This window comes from Pogonomyrmex barbatus, unplaced genomic scaffold, assembly GCF_055798465.1.
Source record: "Pogonomyrmex barbatus isolate J1 unplaced genomic scaffold, ASM5579846v1 scaffold15, whole genome shotgun sequence".
Taxonomy (NCBI): domain Eukaryota; kingdom Metazoa; phylum Arthropoda; class Insecta; order Hymenoptera; family Formicidae; genus Pogonomyrmex; species Pogonomyrmex barbatus.
The window spans coordinates 5,815,409-5,842,582 of NW_028297111.1; the positions used below are offsets into that span (position 1 = coordinate 5,815,409).

General features: G+C 36.4%; 8 protein-coding genes across 10 annotated transcripts in view; 7 read left to right on the forward strand and 1 right to left on the reverse strand.

The window, feature by feature from the left end:
• Nucleotides 1-27,174, forward strand: part of LOC105429942 (uncharacterized) — a 540,048-nt gene that overhangs the window by 237,973 nt on the left and 274,901 nt on the right. The window lies entirely within an intron of this gene.
• On the forward strand, nt 1,999-5,116 carry LOC148937317 (uncharacterized). The gene has a single exon (XM_089073730.1). It carries the CDS (start codon nt 3,846-3,848, stop codon nt 4,968-4,970), a length of 1,125 nt encoding a protein of 374 aa, XP_088929856.1. The 5' UTR covers nt 1,999-3,845; the 3' UTR covers nt 4,971-5,116.
• LOC148937318 (uncharacterized) lies at nt 5,029-6,345 on the forward strand. Its single transcript, XM_089073725.1, has one exon. The coding sequence runs from the start codon at nt 5,029-5,031 to the stop codon at nt 6,343-6,345; it is 1,317 nt and encodes a 438-aa protein (XP_088929851.1).
• On the forward strand, nt 6,219-7,835 carry LOC148937319 (uncharacterized). The gene has a single exon (XM_089073726.1). The coding sequence runs from the start codon at nt 6,353-6,355 to the stop codon at nt 7,613-7,615; it is 1,263 nt and encodes a 420-aa protein (XP_088929852.1). The 5' UTR covers nt 6,219-6,352; the 3' UTR covers nt 7,616-7,835.
• LOC148937320 (uncharacterized) lies at nt 9,623-10,915 on the reverse strand. Its single transcript, XM_089073729.1, has one exon. The coding sequence runs from the start codon at nt 10,785-10,787 to the stop codon at nt 9,624-9,626; it is 1,164 nt and encodes a 387-aa protein (XP_088929855.1). The 5' UTR covers nt 10,788-10,915; the 3' UTR covers nt 9,623.
• Nucleotides 13,882-15,081, forward strand: LOC105425107 (uncharacterized). The gene has a single exon (XM_089073727.1). It carries the CDS (start codon nt 13,882-13,884, stop codon nt 15,079-15,081), a length of 1,200 nt encoding a protein of 399 aa, XP_088929853.1.
• LOC148937321 (uncharacterized) lies at nt 15,150-15,685 on the forward strand. The gene has a single exon (XM_089073734.1). The coding sequence runs from the start codon at nt 15,150-15,152 to the stop codon at nt 15,672-15,674; it is 525 nt and encodes a 174-aa protein (XP_088929860.1). The 3' UTR covers nt 15,675-15,685.
• On the forward strand, nt 15,722-23,717 carry LOC148937322 (uncharacterized). Its single transcript, XM_089073738.1, has 2 exons — nt 15,722-16,359; nt 16,425-23,717. Exons 1-2 carry the CDS (start codon nt 16,298-16,300, stop codon nt 16,996-16,998), a joined length of 636 nt encoding a protein of 211 aa, XP_088929864.1. The 5' UTR covers nt 15,722-16,297; the 3' UTR covers nt 16,999-23,717.

The following is a 27,174-nucleotide window of genomic DNA, read 5'->3' on the forward strand; positions in this document are numbered from 1 at the left end:
AAAATGGAATATAAATAACGTTTTATTTTTAAAGATAATAAAAGAACATTTTCAGGTCAAATCAATATTCTTTATATTCATTAAAACGTAACTTAATATTTTAATATTATCATGACAGACGCAGTGAGAAATGAAGATGGAATTGATATCGATTCAACATCGAATCAATATCAATTCCATCATCATTTCTCGCTGCGGATAAGGTTATATATTTTCAGGTACAAATCAATACTTTATAATATATGTATCCTTTGTAATACAATGTTCTCCATTAAAATTGACATTTCAATAATGTATATAAAACAAAATAGATTTTAATATCTATAAATCAATACTTTTTAACTCTTATCTATGAGATAATAAAACTTTAACATTTAAATTTAACATTTCAATTATAAAAATATTAAAAGAAACATTTTCAGTATCTAAATCAATAAATATGTCTTGATATATTGAAAGTAGCTTAATATATTAAGTAATATAAGATGAGTTTTTTAATTCATCGAGTGATAATCGCATTATGCACAAGTACTACTTTTTCAGAGTAAAGTTGCATTTGCGCACAATTGCGATTCATCAATCGATGAATTAAAAAACTCGCCTATATTAGCATTAATCAATGAGTATTATAACATACTAAGGAAATATCAAAATATACTTCCTTTAATATATACTTTCTTTTCTTTATTACATTAATTAATTACGATGTCTGATTTTCAAGAGTATTTCTTTTAATAACGCATTTCGTTCCTTAAGTATATTATTATTTTCTTCTTGCAAAGTATTATTACTAATGCTCTTGTAACTTTTTAATTTCTTCTATCCTATTGCTCTCTATATCAAGTTGTTTCTTCCATAAAGATGATAGCGTCTTTATTTTGTTCTTTTTATTTTCTTTATCAGAACTTACTGGTGATTGTGAATCTGACGACAATGCAGATATAGATTACATATGACTCATTCGCTACGAAATGAAAAAGGCTTTTATTTATCTTATTGCTTATTTTAAAATAATACATAGTAAAGATGTTAAAAGGTTACCTCATTATTTTCAAAAGGATTGAAAATTTGTTCATCTTTTGATGTGGATGGCATTGAATTTTTTTCTCTTGATATGACACTAATTGAATTTTCACTTGTTGCTGTGGATGACATTGAATTTTCGCTTGTTGATGTGGATGGAATTACGAGGGTAGTCTAAAAAGTTTTGAGCCTTAACATGAAGATGACGTTACTCATCAAAACCATTCTAGTATTACAATAGTATATGCTTTGAAAGACTTTTGTGAAAATTTCAATCATTTTGGACGCTCAGTTGTTGTTTGACAGTCGTTTGTATTAGTCGATGTCAGTGTTTTTATAAAAATGGAAAAAATTGAATATCGTGCCATGATTAAATTCTTACATTTGAAAGACAATAATCCTGCGCAAATTAAAATCGAGTTGGACGCTGTTTACGGGGACTCTGCCCCATCATTTACCGTAAAAAGACAGCTGAATTTAAACATGGTCGTACCAGCTTGGCTGATAATGAGCGTTCGGGACAGCCAAAAACTGCGACTACCGCTGATAACATCGAAAATGTTCACCAAATGGTACTGGACGATCATCGAATCAAGGTTAGAGAGATAGCAGAGGCTATGGGCATATCGAAAGAATCCGTTTGTCATATATTGATTGAAGAATTAGATATGCGCAAGCTATCCGCGCGTTGAGTGCCGCGCTTGCTCACTTTGGATCAAAAACGAATTCGAATGAACATTTCCAAGGCCCTGTTGGAGCGGTTCAAACGAAACGAGTCAAATTTTTTGCGTCGATTCATAATTGTAGATGAAACTTGGATCCATCACTACACTCCAGAGACAAAAGAACAGTCAAAACAGTGGACTGCAAAGGGTAAACCTGCTTCGAAAAAGATGAAGACAGTAGTGATACTAGGCCGGTTCTAACCCAGGAGCTCCGAGCGGGGTGCGGGTGTGCGGGGTAACTCGGGGACGCGGGGGTAAAGGAGAGGGGGTAACTGGTAGGCACGGGGAAGGGGGAATGCTTTGTCGACAATCCTTTGGAATGTACTTTTGAGGGGGAAGGGAGGAGGGGGTCTTTTTTTGTCTAGGAAGAGCTGCTAGAAAAGATATTTTTTGTAGAAATTGACATAGGAAAAAAAAGCGCCGATATTCGGGCTGCTATGTATTTAAACAAATTGCTATTTGGGAGATTTATAATGACGTCCCGAATTAGAAAAAATATTGACGACTGTACGTGTCACAGCATGTTAAGAGAAGCGCCAATAATCCGGCTGCTATAAATAAATAAATGTACATGTTGCAACGAGTTAATTTCGAACAATCTCGAAAAATCCGTTATTTAATGAAAATAATGTACCTAAACAAATTCGAAAGATTTATAATGATGTCCCGATATAGAAAAAATATCATTGACGATTGTATGTGTCGCAGCATAGTAAGAGAAGCGCCAATAATCCGGCTGCTATAAACAAATGTACACGTTGCAACGAGTTAATTTCGAACAATCTCGAAAAAATCCGTTATTTAATGAAAATAATGTACCTAAACAAATTCGAAAGATTTATAATGATGTCCTGATTTAGAAAAAATAGCATTGACAATTGTACGTGTTACAGCATGGTAAGAGAAGCGCCAATAATTCGGCTGCTAAACAAATGTATATGTTGTAACGAGTTAATTTCGAACAATCTCGAAAAAATTCATTCAATAAAAATAAGTCGGTAAATGGACACTTCTTCTCTCTTAATTTTTTCCTAATAATAAATATTGAAACATGTTCGTTCCTGTTTGGTCAAGTCCAAGTTTTCACGTACGAGCCAAATAAATTTTGACAGTGACATGGAACGGAAACTATAAAACTGAATACGATTTTTTATAGATGTTACACCGATAAATAATATTCCATCATAAATACCAAGTTTCTTTCTTTTTATGTTGAAAAAACTATTTCGGATATCGATTGATATTATTCCAACTGTTACTTTCAAGTTAGTGCTGTCTTTAAAAAAAAAGTCATCAAATCTTTTCTATCGAATCTTCTTATCGGAGAAAAATTGGAGATAAAAAAACGGGAAAACTTGGGCTGCTACAAAAATCAAAATTGTGATTCGGAAAACTTATGACCATGCTTCGAGTTCGACAAAGGGACAATGAAATTATAGACGATATATATAGTAGACTCCTTGGGCACACAGAATCACAGTAGATCTCGGAAGTCTCGAAACGAATATCGATCGTGATACTGTAAGAAAAATAGTGAATATGAATAACGTATTAAATATAGAAAATGTGTTTAATATAAACATGGAGAACCTCAGAAATATAGTGGACGAAGAGTTTGGAGATGAACTAGAAATGGAAATTAATAATATTGACAATATTAATATTGACATTGAAGACGAAGAACATGCGTTGTCTGACGATAGTGACTACATAAGTGATCAGAGTGAAGAGCTAACGGATTATGCAGAAAAAATTGTTACGCATTCGGAACTCCTTGCGTTGAATAATAATAAAAAGTATTGTTCAATACAATTTTATTATTCAACGGGTGGTGCACTAACTCTGTGTGCCGAATGCATGGTTCGTCTGGCGGACACTGATATTGGAGTATTGTATGCCGTTAGGAAGCACGAGATAGATACTCTCAATGCGCTAAACAGCCGATTTTGCTCCAATTGCCAACAGTCCGTCTGTATGATAATGCCATGCAATATGTGCCCAATTTGCACCGCGTAAAAAAAAAAAAGACGATATTGTGGACAAATCACGTGCAAGTGCAAGTGCAAGTGCTTCGTGGGACGCAATATAAAAAAAAAAATGGAACATCTCGAGCGAGTGGAACGCGAGCTGCTAGAACAATGCAGCCAGGTCGCTACTTTGGTGGAGTGTTTCGCGTGGCTGCAACAATGCGATGAGTGTATCGAACAACTCGAAGAACTTAGTCGTGTTAAGCGTCCTCGACTCACCGTTGCAAATAGACAATCTGTGGTGGCGAGGATCGCACGACTCGCGGGTGCAAAGGTACAATTAGAAAGACGTTTCGTGCACGTTGGTGGCGAGTACGCGAGCACCAGTAGAGACAATGGATCTCTCGTTTGGCGCGAGATTGATACGGCGTTTGAAAGCCGTATATTGACTGGTGCGGTGATCAACGTGAACTATATCGAGCCGCGACGATTTTTGGAAGATGCCGGTGGTGTAGTGCTCGAACGAGTGCGAGACATTATAGAAAGACACGATAATGTAAAAGTGAACACCGCGTTCAACGGCGAGTTTGTGACGGGCGATAAACGCGCCAATAAAAGTATAAACACTAAGAATAGTGAACTCTTTCGAGTGTCAAATGTGGATGAGTGGTACGAGCAGCACATCATTGAACCTACGTTGGCATCGCTCGAAGAATTTCAAGAACGCGACAGTGGATGGGCGCTATCACGTATATTAAATTTAACAATTAATGTTAATAAATATAATCCCATGCACGCGGGGTGTTACATCGAGTTACCGCGGGAAATTATGTTAAAGAGAGCGGTAATTAACGTGCAGTCAACGGATAATGCGTGTTTCGCATGGTCAGTGGTCGCGGCCTTGCATCCGGTCGAAAGGCATACAAATCGGGAATCATCGTATCCACATTATACGACGGTGTTAAATCTCCAAGACATTACGTTTCCGATGACGTTGAATCAAATTAAAAAGTTCGAACATCTCAACGAAATCTCTATCAACGTCTACGGTATCAAGAAAAAGGAGATTCTCCCAATACATCTGACAACAAAGAAAATGGAGAAACATGCAAATTTGTTGTACATGCAGGATCCGCGCGACGATAATGGACACTTCGCGTACATCAAAAACTTATCCCGTCTTGTGAGCTCGCAACTAAGTAAAAAAGAACACAAGAAATACTTTTGTGATCGGTACGTATGCACATTTTTTTAACAAAATATGTAAAATATTTTATAATTGTTAATTTAAATGCTAAAAATACTAAAAAAATATGTTTTCCGTTTGCAGATGTTTACATTATTTTAAGTCATCTGAGAAATTGGAATCGCATACGGTGGATTGCGAACGGATGAACGATTGCGCCATCCGACTGCCGAATGAGGACGACAAGTGGCTCAACTTCAAAAACTACTGCAACAAAGAACGACTTCCATTCATCGTCTACGCAGATCTTGAGTGCATACTGCGAAGGATGGAGCCGCAAAGAGAAAACACGTCGTACACATATCAACAACAACAACACAAGATATTTAGCGTAGGATATTATGTGCGATGCTCGTACGACAATGCGTTATCGACGTATCAATTTCGTCGCGGCGAAGACTGCGTTGCATGGTTCGTTCAACAACTCGAAAATTTGGCGCATCAAATAAAAATTTTGTTATCCGCGAATGTCCCTATGGAAACATTATCGAGAGATCAGTGGGAGACATACTGTAGCGCAACGCGTTGTCACATTTGTGAGAAATTATTTGCGTCGGACGACACGCGGGTACGTGATCATTGCCACCTTACCGGTCGTTACCGCGGACCCGCACATTCGAATTGCAATCTAAACTATAAAAAATCATATTGCATTCCTGTAGTCTTTCACAATTTATCCGGTTATGACGCGCACTTTGTTATCACAGAAATAGCTACGGCATACGAAGGCAAAATTGATGTGCTGCCGATAACAAAGGAAAAATACATTTCATTCACTAAACATGTCAAAGATAGATCAGATTCGCAAAATTGTGTACAATTACGATTCATCGATTCGTACAAATTTTTGAGTACCAGTCTCGATAAATTGACATCTTTTTTAAGTAGAGAGAAATTGAAAATTTTACATTCCGAATTTTCCATGTTATCGAACGAGGATTTTGATTTGTTGACGCGTAAAGGTGTCTTTCCTTATGAATATGTGGATCATGCGGACAAGCTGCAGGACACGCGCCTACCATCGCGCGAATCATTTTATAGTTCGTTAACCGGTGACACAGTGTCGGAGAATGATTACGCGCACGCCGTGAACATCTGGCAGCGGTTCTCTATTGAAACCTTAGGCGAATATAGCGATCTATATTTGAAGACTGATGTCTTGTTATTGGCCGACGTTTTTGAAAATTTCCGTGAAAATTGTATCAAAAGTTACAGTCTCGATCCCGCTCATTACTACACATTGCCAGGTTTCACGTGGGACGCCATGCTGAAACATACGCGTGTAAAATTTGAGTTGCTCACCGACATCGATATGGTTATGTTTATCGAGCGGTATACGCGGCGGCCTCAGTCAATGTTCCAACAGATACACGCAGGCCAATAACAAGTACATGCGTTCGTACGACCCGTCGAAACCGTCGTCGTATTTGATGTACTACGACGTGAACAATTTATACGGATGGGCGATGTGTCAACCGCTGCCCTATGCCAAATTTCGATGGGTTGAAGACATCGCGAACTTTGATGTGAGCGCGATCGCTCCGGATTCGCCTACGGGTTATATTCTCGAGGTCGATCTCGAGTATCCGCATCATCTGCACGATCGACACACCGACTTACCTTTCTGTCCGACGCGCGATAAACCACCCGGCACGCGACAGAATAAACTTCTCGCGACGCTATATGACAAAAAGCGATATGTCATCCACTATCGTAACCTGCAGCAATGTACGCGCCACGGTCTTCGTATCGCAAAGATACACCGCGTACTACAATTCGTTCAATCCACCTGGCTCCGCGATTACATCGAACTTAATACACAGCTTAGAATGTGCGCGAAAAACGATTTCGAAAAAAATTTATACAAATTAATGAACAACGCGGTATTCGGTAAAACGATGGAAAATGTCCGGAATCACGTGGATGTAAAATTGATAACGAAATGGGACGGACGATACGGTGCGGAGGCAATGATCGCGAAACCAAATTTCCACAGCCGCAGCGTCTTTGCGGAAAATTTAATCGCCGTCGAACTGCGTAAACTCGAGGTAAAATTCAACAAGCCGATTTATGTGGGTATGTGTATACTCGATATATCAAAAATCTGCTTGTATGAATTTCACCACGAATATATGTTACCGCTGTATCGCGACAAATGTAAAATCATGTACACCGACACAGACAGTCTTGTATATCACATTGAATGTGATGATGTGTACGAGACGATGAAACGTGATATCGCTAGATTCGATACAAGCGATTATCCGGCGGACAACGCATATGGTATGTCTCTCGTGAATAAAAAAGTACCCGGCCTAATGAAGGACGAAAATAACGGTGCGATTATGACGGAATTTGTTGGACTCAGAGCGAAAATGTATGCGATGAGAGTGGATGGTAAAAAGGACATCAAAAAGGCGAAAGGTGTAAAAAATAACGTCGTAGCGCGAACAATAACGTTCGATGATTATACACGGTGTTTGAATGAAGAGATCGAAATGACTCGTCGCCAGTCATGTATAAGATCCAAGTTACACCAAGTATATACGATATCCGAATCAAAAATTGCTCTGAGTCCATACGATGACAAACGATACATCATACCGGATTCGACGGAAACGTTACCATGGGGACATTGGCGAATACCTTTGTAATATACATGTATTTTTTATATATAGTTTTATACATATATATGTACATATATACGTATTTCTTATAGTTTATATATACAACATATGTACATATGTATGTATGTAATGTACAGTATGTAATGTACATATATATGTATTTATGTACGTGTGTACGTATATACATATTTGTAGTTTATGTACATATGTACGTATGTATTTATGTATGTACATATGTACGTATGTATTTATGTACGTATGTACATATGTACGTATGTACATATGTACAGTATGTACATATGTACAGTATGTAATGTACGTACATATATATGTACGTATGCACATACATATGTACGTATGCACATACATATGTACGTATGTATGTACATATGTACGTATGTACATATGTACAGTATGTAATGTACGTACATATATATGTACGTATGCACATACATATGTACGTACATTATGTATGTACATATGTACATATGTATTTATGTACATATGTACGTATGTATTTATGTACGTGTGTACGTATGTATTTATGTACGTGTGTACGTATGTATATACATACTTGTAGTTTATGTACATATGTACATATGTATGTATGTATGTATGTACATATGTACATATGTATTTATGTACGTATGTATATACATACTTGTAGTTTATGCACATATGTACGTATGCATATACATATGTATGTATTTCTTATAGTTTATATGTACTTGTAGTTTATATGTACTTGTAGTTTATATGTACTTGTAATTTATATGTACTTGTAGTTTATATGTACGTATTTCCCGTAGTTTTATACATTTTATATCTTAAGTTCATCGTAGTTAGTCCATCAGTATAGTTTCTTTATGAAAATGTAATGGAAGAAAAAATAAGACTTGTTGTATATATTTTTATATAAATATTTTTTTATATAAATATTTTTATATTTGTTTACAATAAATGAATTAAATCACATTATTTTTGTGTATCCAAGAATTGTGTGACCCATCAAATCCCAACCACTTGACGTAAACCTTATCTCCTTTCCTACGCAGTACTTTCTCCACGAGATACACGTCCGGATGAGTCGCGCGATGCAACTCGTGCTCGTAGAACGCTCCAGCAATGAATTCTCCGCGATAGTCTTCGAGTAGATAGGTTACGGGATTAGTACGCTGCATTTTAACGATCTTAAACACCTCGGTGGTCCAATTTGGCGTGTAACCTTTTTCGAAAACTGTCTTGTACTTGCTCACGCGTACCGATTCGCCTACTTTGAATTTTGCTGGACCTGCGATCTTTATCGCGCTGTACACCGTGCCCAAGAGTTTTTTAGCGATCGCGGGAGTTACGTCAATGGGTCGCATGCCAATAGTGCGATGTTTGCGCGCGTTGTAATCTAACACGAGACGTGGCAGCGCGTCGACCCACTTGTAAGTACCATTAAGTGTAAACATCTTCCACATGTCGTTTTTAAGTGTGCGATTGAACCGTTCGACGATCGATGCCTTCAATATCGAATACGTGGAATAATGATTAACGCTATGTTTTTTCAAGAGTTTCTGCACATCGGCGTTGTAAAACTCCTTCCCCATATCCGTTTGCAAATTTCTCGGGCATCTTCCGCTCTCTCGAATTATCTCGGCGATAGCGTTAGCCGTTTCGCTTCCGATCTTGCTCTTAAGCGGTACGGCCCAGGCATATTTGCTCAACGCATCGATAACGGTGAGTATGTAATGATGACCTCTGTTGAAATTCGAATATGGACGCATCTCGACGATGTCAGCTTGCCACAGATCGTCGTATCCTCGAATTATGACACGTCTTCGTGGAAAATTTCTTCTGGCTGGAGCGTGCAATTCTTCGACGAGTCGTCGCCTTACGGAGTTAATATTTTTTTCACGTCCATCAGATTTTGACGATCTCATGTTTCAACGATGTTTGATATTAATGCGTGTAAATAAGATATATTACAATTAAAGTTTTTTTTTCCTCACTGACGTCAATCAACTGGCTCGTTTCATCGACACGCGATTTAATTTATAATAATGCCGGCTTCGCGAAGTTCCTCGATGATCGACAGCATCTCGTTGTCGTGAGCGTTGTGACCAGCTCGGTGCGAAGCGTCGAGTAATCGAAGTCGATCCACCAGTTCGTTGGGATCGTCCCAATGCACGTAATCGATCTTGTTGTCATTTAACTTCATGGTGGATGGTATATTATTCATGCCTGCACCCTTTTTACTGCTTCTTTTATATGTAGATACGAGCGGAGCAATGATATTAATGTACTTGTATCCCTTGTTGCCCATGATGGGATTATGGGCGCTGTGACCACGTCTATGAGCATTCGTTGTTAATAGTATATTTTTATACGTTTGTTTGTCATCTTCGGTAAATATAGCTTCATCGGGAAGTCTTTTGAAGATCAATTCGTATAATCCTGGTGTACCATTGTATCTCACATTGTCTATGATTATGGAGTCATTTTTGTCAACGTCAAACTTTTTGTCACCGAGCATTGTACCACTTTTGTCGAAATAGATACCGTACACATTATCGATCGCTTTATCTATGTCGTCACCGAGAAGAAGGCCCACGTACTTTCGTCCCAATGGTCCTAGCTGACCATGAAGCGTCTCACGACTTCCATGCGTTTGCAGATTCTGTTTGATAGTTGTTTCGAGTGATGGTTCACTAACGTCTTTTGTTTCAAAAATATTTTCATTTCGCACGAATAGCGGTATTTTCGGTAGTTCTTTTGATGGTTCTATCGATGTAGAATCGAACGTGAATGAATCTGACGCAGTATTCAATTGTTTTGTACGCTTTTTAGATTGCGGCGATAATTTCAACCATCCAACATCCGTCCAATACGAATCCCTGTTAGTAGTAGTAGTAGTAGTAGTAGTAGTAGTATCGTCATCGTCATCGCTGTCTTCACGTTTCTTTTTTTTCTTAATACTGATATCCTTTGCAACATTGGCTACTTTTTTAATTGGATGTGTTTCCTCGACAATCTGTTTTAGAGGTTCGACGATGGGTTTGAAGCGTCTCTCCAACGCTACATCTTCATCTATTTTACCAGTTTTCAAAGCGCGATATTTTTTGCGAATCGAATCGCTCGTTTTCGCAATCTGTTTTGCTATTTTCTCGCGATCTTTGATGTTATTCATGTTGTCTAATTGACGTATCAACATCGACTAACCACATTATGGTACCACGAACATGTTAAATTCTTTTCTGTACCGCCCGTTGACAAGCGGACTGTCTTTGTCTATCACTAGGAATCCGTACTCGCGCCGCCAACAATCGCGACATAACGCACAGAATTCATCATACGACATGTCAGTATTCACATGATCGTTGTAAACATGTTTCAAGTTGGTACCATCCTGTTTAAATAAAATCAACAAGTTCGCATTGTCGCGTATCAGATGTTTAGGTATCTTCGCATACGTCTGACAGAGATAGAAACAGTCGACGTTCGAGTGGCGACCCATCGAGAAATACTCTCTCATCACATCTTGCTTATCACATGCAATGTCGTCGAAGACGAAGATCGAATTGGGACGTGCCTCGCTCGGTGGGATGACGTCACTGTTGTTGGAAAACGTAAAATAGCCGATTTCGTCGATCGATGCCAACAAAGTTTCGAGATATCGATATTTTGGTTGTTGCAATGACTTTGAATACACGTACACGTTCTCGAAACGTACACCGTGCGGACTCTCGAGCAAACTTATGAGAACGTTGGTTTTACCGCAATTCGATGGACCGCAAATAATGGCGCGTATAGTACTCAGTAGTATTTCACCATGCTTGCGCTTTGTCGCGATGTCTCCCATCATTTGCGCTTTCTCGTCGTAGTTCACGACGTGTATCGTCTGCGGGTACCGCACGAATTTCATGTTCACACTGCGTTATCTAGGCTTTGATTGAACGCCTATTTATAGGCGCGCGAAACCGCGATTCGCTTAGTAGCAAAAATGTATCTCGCGCTATCTATTTGATATTTGGAATTTGCGCGCTGAACAGTTGCAATATATACCGAAGATCATATTGTTACGCATATGTGGTGACTATATCGACCACGTGTGGGACAAACTTCCGGAGCATATAAAGGCGGATTTGGAGGTTCAAATCTATCGTCGCTGCGTCAAGCATTATAATCAATCGTGGCAACGCACGCATATAGACGGCCCCGCACCGAAGATAAAGGATTGTAACATATGCCAGCAGCAACGAACAAAGGCTGCGTTGGAGGACTGCTCAATCGAGCGATAAATGCGCTTCCTTTCGAGTTACATATTCCCGGCTATCAGTTTTGCGGTCCGGGTACTCGGCTGAAAAAGCGATTAGCCAGAGGTGAAACGGGCATAAATCCACTAGACGCAGCGTGCCGTGAACACGACATTGCGTATTCTCGGAGCAACGATCTCACCGATAGACACGCGGCGGATAAGATACTCGCCGATAAAGCCCTAGGACGCGTCATTGCGAGAGATTCGAATTTGGGCGAAAAAGCTGCCGCTACAGCTGTTTGGGCAGCGATGAAAGCCAAGACCAAGATCGGCATGGGTATGAAAACGAAAACAAGGAAAAAGCCAACAAAAAAAAACGAATACTTCCAACGGCGAAACGAGGCGGCATATTACCGATTCTGCCAATGTTGGGCGCGCTCGGTTCCATTGGCGGAGCGGCCAGCGTGGCGAAAGCGGTAAACGACAAGAAAGCCATACAACGTCAGCTCGAGGAACTACAACGTCACAATCGCGCAATGGAAACGCGCGGACAGGGATTGTATCTCGCTCCGTACAAATACGGACGGGGACTATATCTCGCTCCGTACAAAGGCGGACGAGGTGTAACAGCGAAAAAAGAAAAAAAGAAAAAAAAAACGTCAAAGAGACAATAAAAATACCTATGGGTGTAACTACCAACGTACAATTGGACCAGCTGGCGAAGCGTATGCGCGTACCATACTTCAGAGGCGTTTTCATGCGTGACGCATTACCGATTAGCGGCGCGCGTCGAAAAGAGAGCGGTATCGTAAATCTGGATGACACGATGGGTCCCGGCACTCATTGGGTAGCATACGCAAAGAGAAACGATCGTGTTATATATTTCGACAGTTTCGGTAATCTTCGACCGCCGAAGGAACTGGTACGATATTTCGGAGACAATGTTATGATAGAGTACAATCGAACGTCCTATCAGACGTACGATCAGAGCGTCTGCGGACAGCTGTGTTTGTGGTTTCTCCAAACGGTCGACGCGCATGAATTTATAAAGTCTAACAAAATGCCGCGACGTTTCAGTATTCGTTGAACGCTTTTCCATCATGTCGCTGACGCTTACGTTAAGCGGGAAGAGCAGCGTTCTCGCGGCAAACTACTTTCCAGCCATAGATTTGAACGACGATGACTACGAGCTTGGTCTAACAATTTTGGAGACTTATCACACGATACCGAATGTAAATGTTTCGAACAACAAATTTTATTTTGACAAAGACGACGCAGAAATTACGATTCCCGAGGGGTCGTACGAACTGCAAGCCATAAATGATTTTTTGAAACGTGAGATTTTACGAAAACATCCGCGACGCGACACATCCGATGGTAACGCCGGTGACACCGCGCGCGGCGATGATGACATTGGTGAATACCCGATAGTGCTCCGCGCAAATTACAACACGATGAGGTGTGAGATTAAATGTGATTACAGAATAAACTTTAACAAGCCCAATAACATTGGATCGCTGCTTGGTTTCTCGTCAAAGCGTATATTGCAACCGCGAAAGTGGTATAAATCGGACATGTCAATCAACATAATGAATATAAACATTATCCGTGTAGAGTGCAACGTGACCGCGGGCGCATATAGCAACGATAAAAGTGTGCACACGATACATGAATTTTCGCCGAGCGTGCCACCAGGATATAAGATATCGGAAAGGCCGATGCAAATCATTTACTTGCCAGTCATCGTACGGAGCATTACGGAGCTAACGATACGCATTGTTGACCAGAACGGACAATTGCTCGATTTCAGAGGAGAAGAGATCACTATCAGATTGCACGTACGACGGCGACGGCGATAACGTGTGCGCGACATTTGGGATGCTCGTGTTGAACGAAGCGAAGCACGCTCAGAGAGATAACGCATCTTTTATAAAGAAAACACCAATCGACAATACTCGCTCATCCGGTTGCATCAAAAAGAGAAAGAAACTCAACGCATCGAACGTTAAATTTTTACAAGCTTTAGGATTCGCGGTGCGCAACTTGTGAGATGACTGACATTCTAAACATCGAAGATGAGCCAATCTTCGACGATCGCATCTTCAAGATTGAAACTCATACGTATAACCCGTTCGCCAATACAACGTTTGGGTACAGTGATGAGATAAGAATACCCATACAGCAACAGGATCTGTACACATTGCCGTACGAAAGCTTTCTATATATCGAGGGAAAATTAACGAAGAAAAATGTTGTCGACGGATCTGATGTGATGTTGGGAAATAATTTTGTGGCGTTCATGTTCGATGAGATTCGATACGAGCTCGATGGCGTGGAGATTGATCGTAATAGAAACGTGGGCATAACTAGCGCGCTCAAATACTACGTAACGACGTCATCCGAGAGAAGCGTGATTCTGAGAAATGCTGGCTGGGATGCGCGTACCAACGCGGATGGATATTTTAACTTTTGCGTACCTCTCTACGTACTGTTGGGATTCTGCGAGGATTACAGACGCGTGGTAATCAACGCTCGTCACGAGTTGATCTTAATACGATCGCGCAACGACAACAATTGCCTGATGGGAAATTCAGCATTGGATCCCGTGATCGACTTATTCAAGATACAATGGCGAATGCCGCACGTGTTATTGAACGAGATAACAAAACTATCGATGCTGCGCACTTTGGAGAGCGGACGATACTTGAGCATGGCTTTTCGCTCGTGGGATCTGTACGAGTTTCCGCTGTTACAGCGTACAACCAAGCATTCGTGGGCCATCAAGACCGCTACTCAGCTGGAGAAGCCGCGATATGTCATCTTCGCTTTGCAAACAGGCCGAAAGAACATCATGGCCGAGGACACGAGCCGATTCGACGACTGCAACTTGACCAATGTGAAACTCTATCTGAACTCAGAATGTTATCCGTACGATGATATGAATCTGGATTTCGAAAAAAACAGATGGTCTGTGTTGTACGAAACGTACGCGCGTTTCTGCAAAAATTACTACGGATACGAGTATCTCGAGCCAAGTCTTACCCTCACGTCTTTTCTACGTTACGGTCCATTCGTAATCATCGATTGTTCTCGACAAAACGAATCAGTCAAGAGCGCAACCGTGGATGTGAGATTGGAATTTGAGACTAAGGAGAACGTACCGATGAATACCACCGCGTACTGTCTCATTATACACGATCGCGTGGTTCAGTACAACCCATTGACCAATGTTGTACGCAAGATCACCTAAGAGCATCGCTGGTATATGAGAGATAATAAAATCTATACATCGAAATCGATCGCAGTCTTCTTCTCGACATGTCTGTGCCAACGTTCGTAGACCTGCAAGGTTTCCTCGTTGAAGGACAGTTTGTCGTAAGAGAGTTTGCTGCTCTCAAAGAACGGACCGTTCTCTCTCATTACATTTTCGCAAGCCCTATACCGTGGCATTTCCTGGCAAGTGCCGACAAATCTTGCGCACGCTGGGTGATACGTCATCATCATAGACTGCAATGGAACGATGGAACGATTCCGTACAGCGAAGCTAAAAGTTTGATTACGAAAGCTGTGCATGGTACGAAAGAAGATAACGACGACGATGACGGCGATGATGCTGTCATATATGTCAAGGGACACGAAAAACGAAAATGGTTGCGGAATTTGCTTTTGGACGATGAGCGAGAGCGCATGTACATCGAGACCCTGGATGCGGTTTACGAAGACATAGATTCTTTAAATAATCTAAATGCTGATAATTCTATACGATGTAGATATCATTATACCAATTGCGCGTTACAAAATGTATTTAAATTGTTTAATTGGTGGGCAGATAATCTTAAATAAACATATATAACATATAATATATTTTCTTTTATTTCTTTTCCCCGCTATTCATATACATCGATGATTACTTAATATTCCAACGATCCTATACATTTTTTTTCAATGTAACGTTCGATCGACTCATCGATGATAAAGAAATTGCGTTATGATTGAAGCGTGAAACTTTTTATTCACATTTTTCTTTTTTTCTCTTTACATATTTTTTATAGCTGATTAGGTTTTTTCTTGAAATAAAAATTTTATAATTAATTGATAATGACGCAATCTTTTTTTCTTTTAATTTATAATAGTTTATAATAAAACAGTTTATAACAATTTATAATAAAACACTATAACAGTAAACTCGTTCTCGATTTGCAATTGTACGATTCTTTGTCTTTTTCTTGGCCACTAACATGCCTATTCACGAAATACTATCATAATAGAGTATTGTCGTTCAGCGAGGTCATTGGATTTTTTGTCCACTCCATCTTTCAAATGAGAGGAAGGGGGGATTTAACACGCTCTGACGTGTCAAAATTTACGCGGGTGCGATCAGTCCTCCGTCATTCGTTTGTACAAACGAACCATACGCAACGTACTCCGCTTCTTCATCATTCGTTTGTACGAACGATCCACACACAATGTACTCCGCCAAAGGAAGCAGTGCACTGTACGATGGTGAAACGAAGAAGGAACGTAACGCGTAAGTTCGACATTTTCTTTTTTTCTTTTTGCAACATTACGCAATATTATGTACTTGTTACACAGCATTTCGATGGAGCCTCGCGCGGTGCGCTTGATGAGCAGACGTTACAACCTGACGGCTACGGGCTTCAAGTTTCTGGAAATTGGAATCAATGTTGGTCCACCGAGCTACGTAGAGATCGCTCTAGGAGATCATCGAGGACAAGAGCTGATATTGTCTCTCGAAACATGGAAAGGACTCCATGAGCAGCAATGGAATATCTACAAATTGCTACGAAACAATTACAAAGACAATTTTATAAGCGTCGGACCGTTAACAGTCCGAGTTTGTATGATGAACAACGTTACACTCGTACGTCTTGAATCTTCAAACGTACGCATTATGATGGTCGAATCGACGCTACGCCGTATGTTTAATCTCGCCGAATGTATTGATATAACGTTCACTCAATTAGACAGACTCGTTGAAATGATCGATGAAAAGTATACGCGATTCTCCAACATTGCGTCTATTATAACAAATCCCGAGGAGGTACCATACGTGATACGCGATAGCGATATCTTCGATAGGCATCAACTCGTCGATTGCGAATTGTTAGCTTTAGTTTTTAGTATGTATGAAAAAAAGACGATGTAACAAAAATGTGAATAAAAACGTTTTCACGTTTAAAAATATGATTTCAATCAAAACAAATTTCCCATCTTAAAATAAAATAATATTTCAGTTATAATAAGATATTATTTATTGGTATAATCAATAAAAAACATCAATAAAAAAAGGGTAATATCTTTTTTTTCTTATTGAATTCATTTCATTTTTCTATAGTTCACTTTTTTTGTAGTTTCCCATTTTCCGTCGCCATCAAAATTTATTGTTTCCTACGTGAGAACTTGATCAAATAGAAATGAGCACATTCAGTATTTATTACTAAAAAAAACAAGAAAAAAATTAAGGAAAAGTGTCCATTTACCGACTAATACATTATTTTCATTGAATAACGGATTTTTCGAGATTGTTCGAAATGTTGCGACACGTACATTTATTGCAGCCGGAATAACGGCGCTTTTTTTTCCTATGTCAATTTCTACAAAAAATATCTTTTCTAGCAGCTCTTCCTAGACAAAAAAAGACCCCCTCCTCCCTTCCCCCTCAAAAGTACATTCCAAAGGATTGTCGACAAAGCATTCCCCCTTCCCCGTGCCTACCAGTTACCCCCTCTCCTTTACCCCCGCGTCCCCGAGTTACCCCGCACACCCGCACCCCGCTCGGAGCTCCTGGGTTAGAACCGGCCTAGTATCACTACTGAAGACGGTTCCATCAGCTGGGAAGGTAATGGCTGTTTTTTGGGATAATCACGGAATTGTGTGTATCGACTATCTTGAAAAAGGTAAAACAATAACGGGAGCGTATTACGCATCATTACTTGATAAGCTGAAGGCAGAAATTGCAAAAAAACGGCCGCATTTGAAGAAGAAGAAGGTGTTATTCCATCAAGACGCACCTGCTCACACTTCGGCGGTCGCCATGGCCAAAATTCACGAACTGCACTTTGAATTGGTTGATCACCCACCGTATTCACCAGATCTGGCTCCCAGCGACTTTTTCCTGTTTCCTAAGCTTAAAATTTCGCTTGGAGGACAGAGATTTTCATCGAACGAGGAAGTCATTGCATACGTAAACGCCTATTTTGCGGAACAAGACGCCAACTACTATTTGGAGGGGTTAAAGAGGTTAGAGTATCGATGGGAAAAGTGTATCAACTTAAAAGGAGATTATGTTGAAAAATAAAACTATATTTGACCGAAAAAATATTTGTTTCTATGTTAGGCTCAAAACTTTTCAGACTACCCTTGTATATTAACCATTGAAGATAATAATGTTGGTCCATGATTTATAGTTGCATAATTTCTGAATATATCTTCAAAGATATCATAATGTTCCCAATGCACACGACCTCTTCCAGTGTTGCTTTTTTTATTATTGTCTTTTATCGTGCGATATGTCTTTTTCATATTGCGCATCTTTCTATCTAATGCGTCTTCGTTTATATTGTATCCTTTTTCTAACATTATGTTGCGTATTTGAGTCCATAAATGTTTTTTTCTTTATTTTAGGATCGCGAAATTACTCTTTTTTTCTCAAAATATGCTTGCAAAAACAACTTCGTTGCTTGCTTTGTCCACATAAAGGTTGAAAGTAGAAATAAAAATAAATAAAATATTTTAAGATCAACATCACAGCTAATATTTCACACGCACGCATGCACGCACGCACGCACGCACGCACGCGCATATTTTCTGTAAAATATGCCGTAAAAAAGTTTGAATCTGTGGACAGATTATATACAAGTTATAGGTTATCTTATATATTTATTTACATTTAATATTTTATATATTTATATATATTTTAGAAGCAAGTGATATAATATTATAATTTCACGTACCATTTTGTAATCTGTAATGCACATTATTTGATGCAAAGACACTATACGTAACATTATTAAGTATAATGTTTTTCAAATTCATTATTGTCATCATAACCATTTTTTTAAACATAGGTTTTTCTCTTCAAATATATCCTTATCCTTAAAATTTTAATTTTAAGTTATATCTCGTGCTATATTTGTTTTTTTCTTGGAATGGCATTTAACCGTCTCTCCCTAAGCGGAGAGACGATTAGGTGCGTTCAATTTCTTTTAGGTTATATCTTACCTTATAATTATATTTAAATTATGTTACTTACGTTTTACAACATGTTGTACTCAAATAGCGGACTTAAAATATGCTGGAAAAAATGGCGTCCGCTGAATAAACACGTTGAGTGTCGGATATTGATCACAACGCGTTTAGCAGCTTTTTCAACTTTTCAACTTTTCAAGTCAACTGTTGTACAATTGTTGGGTTTGCTGAACGCAGTCAATGTATTGCCCACTTTGTTCGATGACCTTCTTTCAGGAAGCTTCATGATCCCATTCTCGAAAAAATTTCTATCTTTAGTATCAAAAAACGGAACCAAATATCTTTTGACAGCGTCATCTGAAGCAAACGTTTTATCACTCAAGAAGTTTTGCAAGAAGCGAAACAAATGATAGTCTGATGGTGCGATATTTGACGAATATGGTGGATGAGGCAACACATCCCAAACAAACTCCAACAATTTTTTGCGAGTCATCAAACTTGTATGTGATCGAGCGTTGTTATATTGGAATACTCCTTTGTGATTTATCAATTCTGGCTGCTTTTCTACTACTGCTTCGTCCAGTTTGTCTAGTTGTTGAAAGTACACGTTCGAAATGATCGAAATATTTCTTGATAAAAGTTCGAAAAACACCAACCCTTTCAATTCCACCAGATAACATCACTTTCCTTTGATGGATGTTTACTTTCCTTGTGATGTGCTTTGGGCCGGCTCATCGGGTTTGCTCCACGATCGCTTTCGCTCCGCATTATTGTACACGATCCATTTTTCATCGATCCATTTTTCAGTAATCATATGTTTTAGAAATGGATTGGATTGTTCACGTTTCATAACATTTGATCGCAGATATCTATGCATTAAATGAGATGAATTTCTTTCAGTTTATGCGAGACCCAAATAGTTAATGTGACCAAGTTGTTTCAAATAAAGGTGAACGCTTCCAATCGATATTTTTAGTGCTTCAGCGAGCTCTCGAATGATAGAACGTCTATTAGTTTCAATTAATGCCTTTATTTTCTCATTATCAATCGATCTGAACGAGGTGTATCTTTCACACTGTAGTCACCAGAACGGAAACGAGCAAACTAATATTGACACTGAGGTTCTTTTAATGCTTCGTCACTATAAATTTTACGTAATTTTTTATAAACCTGCGTAGCGTTCTTTCCTTTTCGGAAGTAATAAAGTAATAAAGTAAAACTTAGCGAAAATGCTCGTGTTGACTCTCCATTTTCAAAACGCTATAGAAAGAATAATTGTTGATCGATTCGCACTCTTATTTTTTGAACTTACAAGTGTCAGCTATTAAACGCGCATAAACTCATAGATTTAGAGAAGCGTTTAATACATAACAAATACATCTAAAGCTATCTATCAGAAAAAAACGCAATGACTTTTTGAACAATCCAATAATATAACAATCTAATAATATAAATAATATAAAAATTATTAATATATAATTTTGACAATTTTTTTTAAATTAATTCAGGATTTGTCTCTCAAAAACTGCGTTATTTTTAAACCCTTTTTTTTATAAAATTATTATTACGCGCGCGCATGAATTTTCGAGAGCACTGTATATCCTTGCAAACCAATAAGTTTCAGCTCAGAATCATTTGAAACATTTTTCAGATATCAGTGAAAATTCGAGAGTATATACATACATGTATATACATACATATTGTAGTATATGTATATGCGTATATGTGTATGACATATACACATATGCATTGTAATATATGTATATGTGTAAGTGTATGACATTGTATTTTTTTTATTTAAATAAAATTTTATCATTTATTTTGTACCGTTACTTTTTAATTTTTTGTGATAAAAACTTAGGTTGAGTAAAGTAATTTTGTTACATAATATTTTAAAGCTAAATAATTACTATTACTTAGAAAAAAAAAGTCTTGAATGAATAAAAATACATATCATTTGGTTTCTATTATTTCTAAATTAAAGATACTACCGCTTGGATTTTATTTTTTAAAAATAGTGATATATTAGATCTTTTATACGAATGAAATATATAATTTGGCTAAGATGGACTTGTAGCTTAATGTTTATAAGACTATAACTTGGCGCCAATTATTGATATCAAATCTTTTATACAAATAATAATGACGACATTTCTTAAAGTAAAAATTTACGAATCGATCTTTGTGTAGCAATAACTCCGCTCGTAGGACACGTATGTCCTTTTACTTGACACTCTTTTTTAAAAGGGTATCAGTAAAGAACACTCAAAGGACACTCTTTTTTTAAAAAGGTAATTTTGTAATGATATCATGTATTTTTTTATTATATTTCTTACAAAATCACTAAAAGATTTGCATTGACAGTTTACACTGTTCACGTATCTTATCTTCTTTATATCTTTGTATTGAACTAATCTATTAATGCATGCAGTCGATAACATATTTAATTGAAATAAGTTGCAACATGACTATTGAAAAAGACATGTAAGGATATTTCACCATATACCTCGATAGTCGAAAAGATAAGATACTTGCCAGTAAGCAGGCGATCTAAAATCGATTCCTGACTGAGATGATATTTTTCGTAAAAATAATAATTACGAATTTTCACAACTTATTCGTGGTCGGGCACACGCCGTGACGCACACTCTCCTTTCTTACTTGGATCAAGTTGATTTAAAACATTTTTAATTAAAACATTTTCATTTTTTAATTATCAATAAGTTTTTCATTATCAGTCAATCTAAGAAATTAAACTTTCAAGTTCATAATATCAATATTATAATATCAATATTATGAACTTGAAAGTTTAGTTTCTTAGATTGACTGACTTGATGAAAAACTTAATTCGGAGCTTGAATTCAAAATTATCGATACCCGCAAATTTTTATGAAAAGCATAGCAAAAGGAGACAATTAAAGACGCCTTTTAACACGGAACGTTCGCACATGCATCAGAATTATGCTGTTACTAGAATAAAAATTGGCTGTTATCTGATGTGAAACGAAAAGAAGAAAAAAAGTTCAGTTTATTATCTAGAAAGAGACATTGCGATAAATGAATGGGAAGGGAGAGCGCATACATCATCTAGTTGAAATTAATTTCACAGAGTTCTCTCAAATATTTTAGATTTCGAAATAGATACGGTACAAATCGATCTTTTAGTAATTATTTCCCGATCGAAAGAGACAACGAACGAAGAGACATAGCGAATACAAAAATATGTCGAGAAAACTTGCTTAGTTATAAATACGTAACCGAGTGTTTGAAATGTATTTTAAATCCCTATTAGTGCATGCACATGCGAAATTTTTCAAATAATAATTTTTCTTTCAAATGCACACGACATACTCTTGTGTGATAAGCTGTGATACCTGTTAAATATTTAAATGAATCCTTTTATACGCGTTCATCCGATGCAGTCGCCAGTTCTTTTCGAAAACCTGCAATAAATAACTCGACGGTTCCGCTTCCGTTATAAAACTAATTTCGCTAGAACTCAGATGCATTGCAATAAATCGCATGCAACTCTCGGCTCGAATAATTTTTGTTTCATAAAAAGAAAAAAGGAAAAATAAAACTTCAGAATTAAAACGACCGACTCAACGCATGTGTAAATTATTGTTTTCATAATTATATATTGATAAATTGAATTATTTACTAGTTATTTCATATTTGGTGAAAACGAATGTTTATTATAAAATTGGGGGTTTATGTATATGTGTGTATCATTGAATTGTTGATGTGTTATTCTAAACACGTTATTGCGATAAATATCACATGCCTCTGTGGAAAAGATAAGATGTCTGCCCGGTAAGCAGGAGATCCAGATTCGATTCCTGGCTGAAGTATAATATATATTTTTCGCAAAAATAATTGCGGATTTTTACGACTGATTCGTGGTCCTCGTCGTGGCACACGCCTTTCCTTTTTATCTCCTTTTTATAAAACTAAGATCACCATAATTATAAAGATAATAAAACGGATTTAATAAACGAAATTAATTTTTTCTTAGCAAAAAATTATAAAATTTTAATAATTCTTAAAAATATAATTTTGATTCTAATTTAAGTAAATCTCAATTAAAAACTATATTAAAATAAAATTAAAATTGTTTTGAAAACTATTATATTGAAAAAAGTTTATATTTTCTTTATTTGTTACTGTCGAGGAATAATTTTTAGAAAAACTGATTTCCAATCACATCTTACTTAGAAAAGTTATGATTACAATACAAAGACTGCGATAATAAATCCAAATGATAAATCAAAATGAATTTTGAATAGGTAATCGACAACGATGAACTCATATAGTTTCATCGAGGCTCAATAATCAAGCGAGGATTCATAAGATAAACTCGGCTGTAATTCTAATAATGCATTTGAGGAAGCATCGTTTTGATGCAACAGGTGACAGGACTCGAAATTGTCAGCATTTCATCTGATGATAAAATCAGGCCACAGAGGTTATATAATGTAGCCAAGAAACTTCGTCTCGTTCGTGAAATTGGTCCGCGATGCAATCAGACGTTTCAACACTGATATGCATCAGATTGCATCTTCATGCTCCTCTCTTTTACAATACTAGTTTCCACTGCATGTGGACATCTTCTCTTTTACAATACTTTCTCTTTCCATTTTATGTCAATACTTATGTTGAAAAATATAAAATAAGATTCATTAAAAGATTCATTAAAAGAAGATCTCTAAAAAAAGAATTCAAATTAAATGATTTAAATATAAATTTCCTTTTTTTTAAATATGATTATATAAATATATTGAATATTATATATTTCTTTATTCATGAATTGAAAATATTAAATATTCGAACAATTTTGAGAGAGATTAAAATAATTTTTAATGAATAACGGAATATTTCTTGCAATCTTTTCAAATATCCCCTTCTCTCTTTTTCTCTTGCAAAACACAAATCATGGAAGTATAAAAATTAATTTAATATTCATGAAAAATTTTGGCGTTACTTATCATTTATTTTGTAAATGGGCGATAATAAGATAAGACTTTCGGAAATTTATCAAGGAGTCATGACGTTATTGTTCGAACTTTAAGACTCTCATTTTCGTCGGCACATCGCCTTACCTAAGTCGTAAGAAAAGATCAACAATTTATTGGAAGTGGCCGAAAAAAAATGTCCGACTTGTAAAATGCAGAGATGCATAAAGCATCTCACCCTCTCCTTCGTTTTCTCCCTCCTCGCATTCTTAGGTAATTTATCAAGGCTTTCGATTTGAATCCTGCGGGCTATCGTTTTGCGCGCGTACGACCTATATTTTTCACAATTTTTTTCATCCAAGTCGTTTTTCACGCTGCGAAACCAGTGTGGATTTTATCAAACTTATCCTGAAAATAACGCCATATAATTTATCGACCGGAATGGGAAGAAGGAAAATAAGTTTTGACTTATTTTATCGGCCTTTCGACTCTTCAGCTATTAGTTTCTTTTTACATTTTAATATTCTTCGAGAATGTTCATTTAATTTTTAATTTTTGATTTTTTAAATTTTCAAACTATTAAACTTTAAACTACTTACATTGTCAATTTTTAGTTTAAAATTATTATTTTAGCAAAATATTTAATATCTATATTACTAAACTAATAAAATTAAAATTTTCAGATTTTAAAATTCAGCTTAAGAGAAATATTTTTGTCATAAAGACTGTTTTTTTTTATTACACTAGAAAACAATAAGACAAATGAGAATTAACGCTGTTAACAGTGCGCAATTAACACTTTTTATTACAAAACTTCAATTTTTATTACAAACTCCAAACGTTTCGATTCAAGTTTGAATCATTTTCAGTGGATATAGAAAAAGAAAAGCTACGATCATGTTCATTCCTGTGTTCCTGTGTTCATTCGATGAGCCCAATGATGATAAAATTGTTGATTAATAATTATTATGGCCGTATATCAATTGATATCTTATCTATATTGAAAGTGATTCAGCCAATGTTATTTTTATAATAAATTTTATTTACCCAAATTCGTTTTTGTTAAGTCACTGCATTTTTCGCTCGTTTATTGGTCTTTCTTTCCTCTTGTTAATTTATACGAGCTGTCTGATATAATTTTTGATCTTTTTAAAGTCTTATCTTATTATCGCCCATTTACAAAATAAGATTGTTAACATATTCAAAAAATTTATAAAGTTAATGCACGTTGATGACATTTTTAGTTGTATAGCAAGTTATTACAATATAATCCTCATTAAAGAATTCAAAATTCTGATAATGAATTAATGTCTTCGAGATACGTAATACGGTCGCAGATTTGGCAATAATTTATCACAGATTATCAAAAATTATTTTACACATCCCAAAGATGACAATTCGAATATATTCGATCAGGATAATTGGACTAGGATAATTGGATGCAGACTATGAATTCACAGAAAAGATTTCTGTATATTTAAAAATAAATAGATACGAATTACATACACGATACGATTTCATGACTCGATAAGTCCGCGAGATCCGATTTGATAAGCTTGGATCTAAGAATCTAAATTCTAAAATTTTAAAAATCTCTGGATTTCTGAGGGTTTCAATATAACCCTCAGAGAGAAAATGTCGTGTCAAACTTCGCAGCGGTTCATTCAGCTCCGGAAATAACGGGCAAGAAAGGCAATTTCCAATCTTTGTACCCGAAAATTGTTCTTTATTTCTCAGAATTAATGAGAGAAGAAAAAAGAACATAAAGAATATTTCTTCGTTCGAGAAAACTTTACCATTTCTTTTTTCCCTCCGAATCCGATCGTCGTCGGAGCCGAGAAAACACGTTCTCGAGCCAGAGGGTACAATTTGGATTACAGGCAAAATACATTGAAACCAAATTTTTTCATTTCAGTAAAGTTGGATTCCTTTCGTTTATTCAAAGAAACATTACATTGAAATAGCTGTCTTTATTTATTTCTTTTATAAAAATAGTAATGTGAGGTAATTATTATAAAATTTTATATCTCTAATTATTTGTTGTACGTTTAAGATTCCGTTTAAATTTCCGGATTAGACATCTAAGAGAGAGGATGTAGTTGAAAAATCATAGAATAAAACTATCTTCCTTTGTTCCTTTTTGTATTAAAGCTAAAGTTCAACGATGTTGAACTTGTCTGTATTACTGATAAAACACAATAATTTTTGTATTGCTCTCATTTTTTTATTAACTTTGTGGATCTGGGAATATTTATTAACTTTATGGATCCTTTTACACAATTAAAGTTTATGCATTATTATGCGTTTAGCATATGAATTTTGTATCAGGAACGAGAAAAAATTTTTTAAATTTAGATTTTTTTTACTATTTGGTATCTTAAAATGGCGTCCAAAGCTGTCAAGTCGCGTAAATATTTGTTTTATATGAAATTTGTACAGCCTGCACTTACAAAACTGATATTGTTAGACTAGAAGGTTACATGAAGAAGCAATGTTTAGTTCTTAAAATTAGGCTTAAACACTTATTACGGTCAGGAGAGTATCACAAAAATTTCTACATATGTATATCATATTCTACATATGTGTATAAATGAAATGTATGAATATATGTATATATATATATATATATATATATATATATATATATATATAAATGTATCTATATATGTGTAGATGTGTATATGTGTGAACGTTTTCGTTGGAGTTCGCTCGTCAGTCCAGCATCCCCTTAATAAATTGATATATTAGAACTATTATTTTTAAATTCTTTTTCTTGTTATAAGTGACTTTATTTTAATCTATGCTTTTTTTCTATAAATTTTTTTCTATAAATTTTTTTCAAATTTTAATTATGATTTGAAAAGACTCGGTTTTTCTTGCAACTTGGATTACTTTTAGATTGTATTTTTTGATACAATTATAATTTTTAAAACTGATTGATCATACTTCATTCGTTTCGAAAAAGAATAAAAAAAATTATAAGAAACGAGTTGCTATTTCCTAGGAAATAGAAAGATACTTCAAAAATTTTAATATTATTTGATATTACAATTTGATCTCACATATCTTGCAACAATTTATCCTCTTTCGCTTTGTTTGTTTTGACTCGACTAAACATAGACAATGTCAGACGACAAATCAGATGAAAGTTTAAAACAATCTTTTTTATCATTTCTTAATTA

Bases quoted from the DNA above. Each gene is read 5' to 3' on its own strand.
- LOC148937317 (XM_089073730.1), top strand. From the start codon at position 3,846: ATGGAACATCTCGAGCGAGTGGAACGCGAGCTGCTAGAACAATGCAGC.
- LOC148937318 (XM_089073725.1), top strand. From the start codon at position 5,029: ATGTTTTCCGTTTGCAGATGTTTACATTATTTTAAGTCATCTGAGAAA.
- LOC148937319 (XM_089073726.1), top strand. From the start codon at position 6,353: ATGCGTTCGTACGACCCGTCGAAACCGTCGTCGTATTTGATGTACTAC.
- LOC148937320 (XM_089073729.1), bottom strand. From the start codon at position 10,787: ATGTTGATACGTCAATTAGACAACATGAATAACATCAAAGATCGCGAG.
- LOC105425107 (XM_089073727.1), top strand. From the start codon at position 13,882: ATGACTGACATTCTAAACATCGAAGATGAGCCAATCTTCGACGATCGC.
- LOC148937321 (XM_089073734.1), top strand. From the start codon at position 15,150: ATGTCTGTGCCAACGTTCGTAGACCTGCAAGGTTTCCTCGTTGAAGGA.
- LOC148937322 (XM_089073738.1), top strand. From the start codon at position 16,298: ATGTACTCCGCCAAAGGAAGCAGTGCACTGTACGATGGTGAAACGAAG. The intron at 16,360-16,424 runs GTAAGTTCGACA...CTTGTTACACAG, and splicing joins ACGAAGAAGGAACGTAACGC to CATTTCGATGGAGCCTCGCG.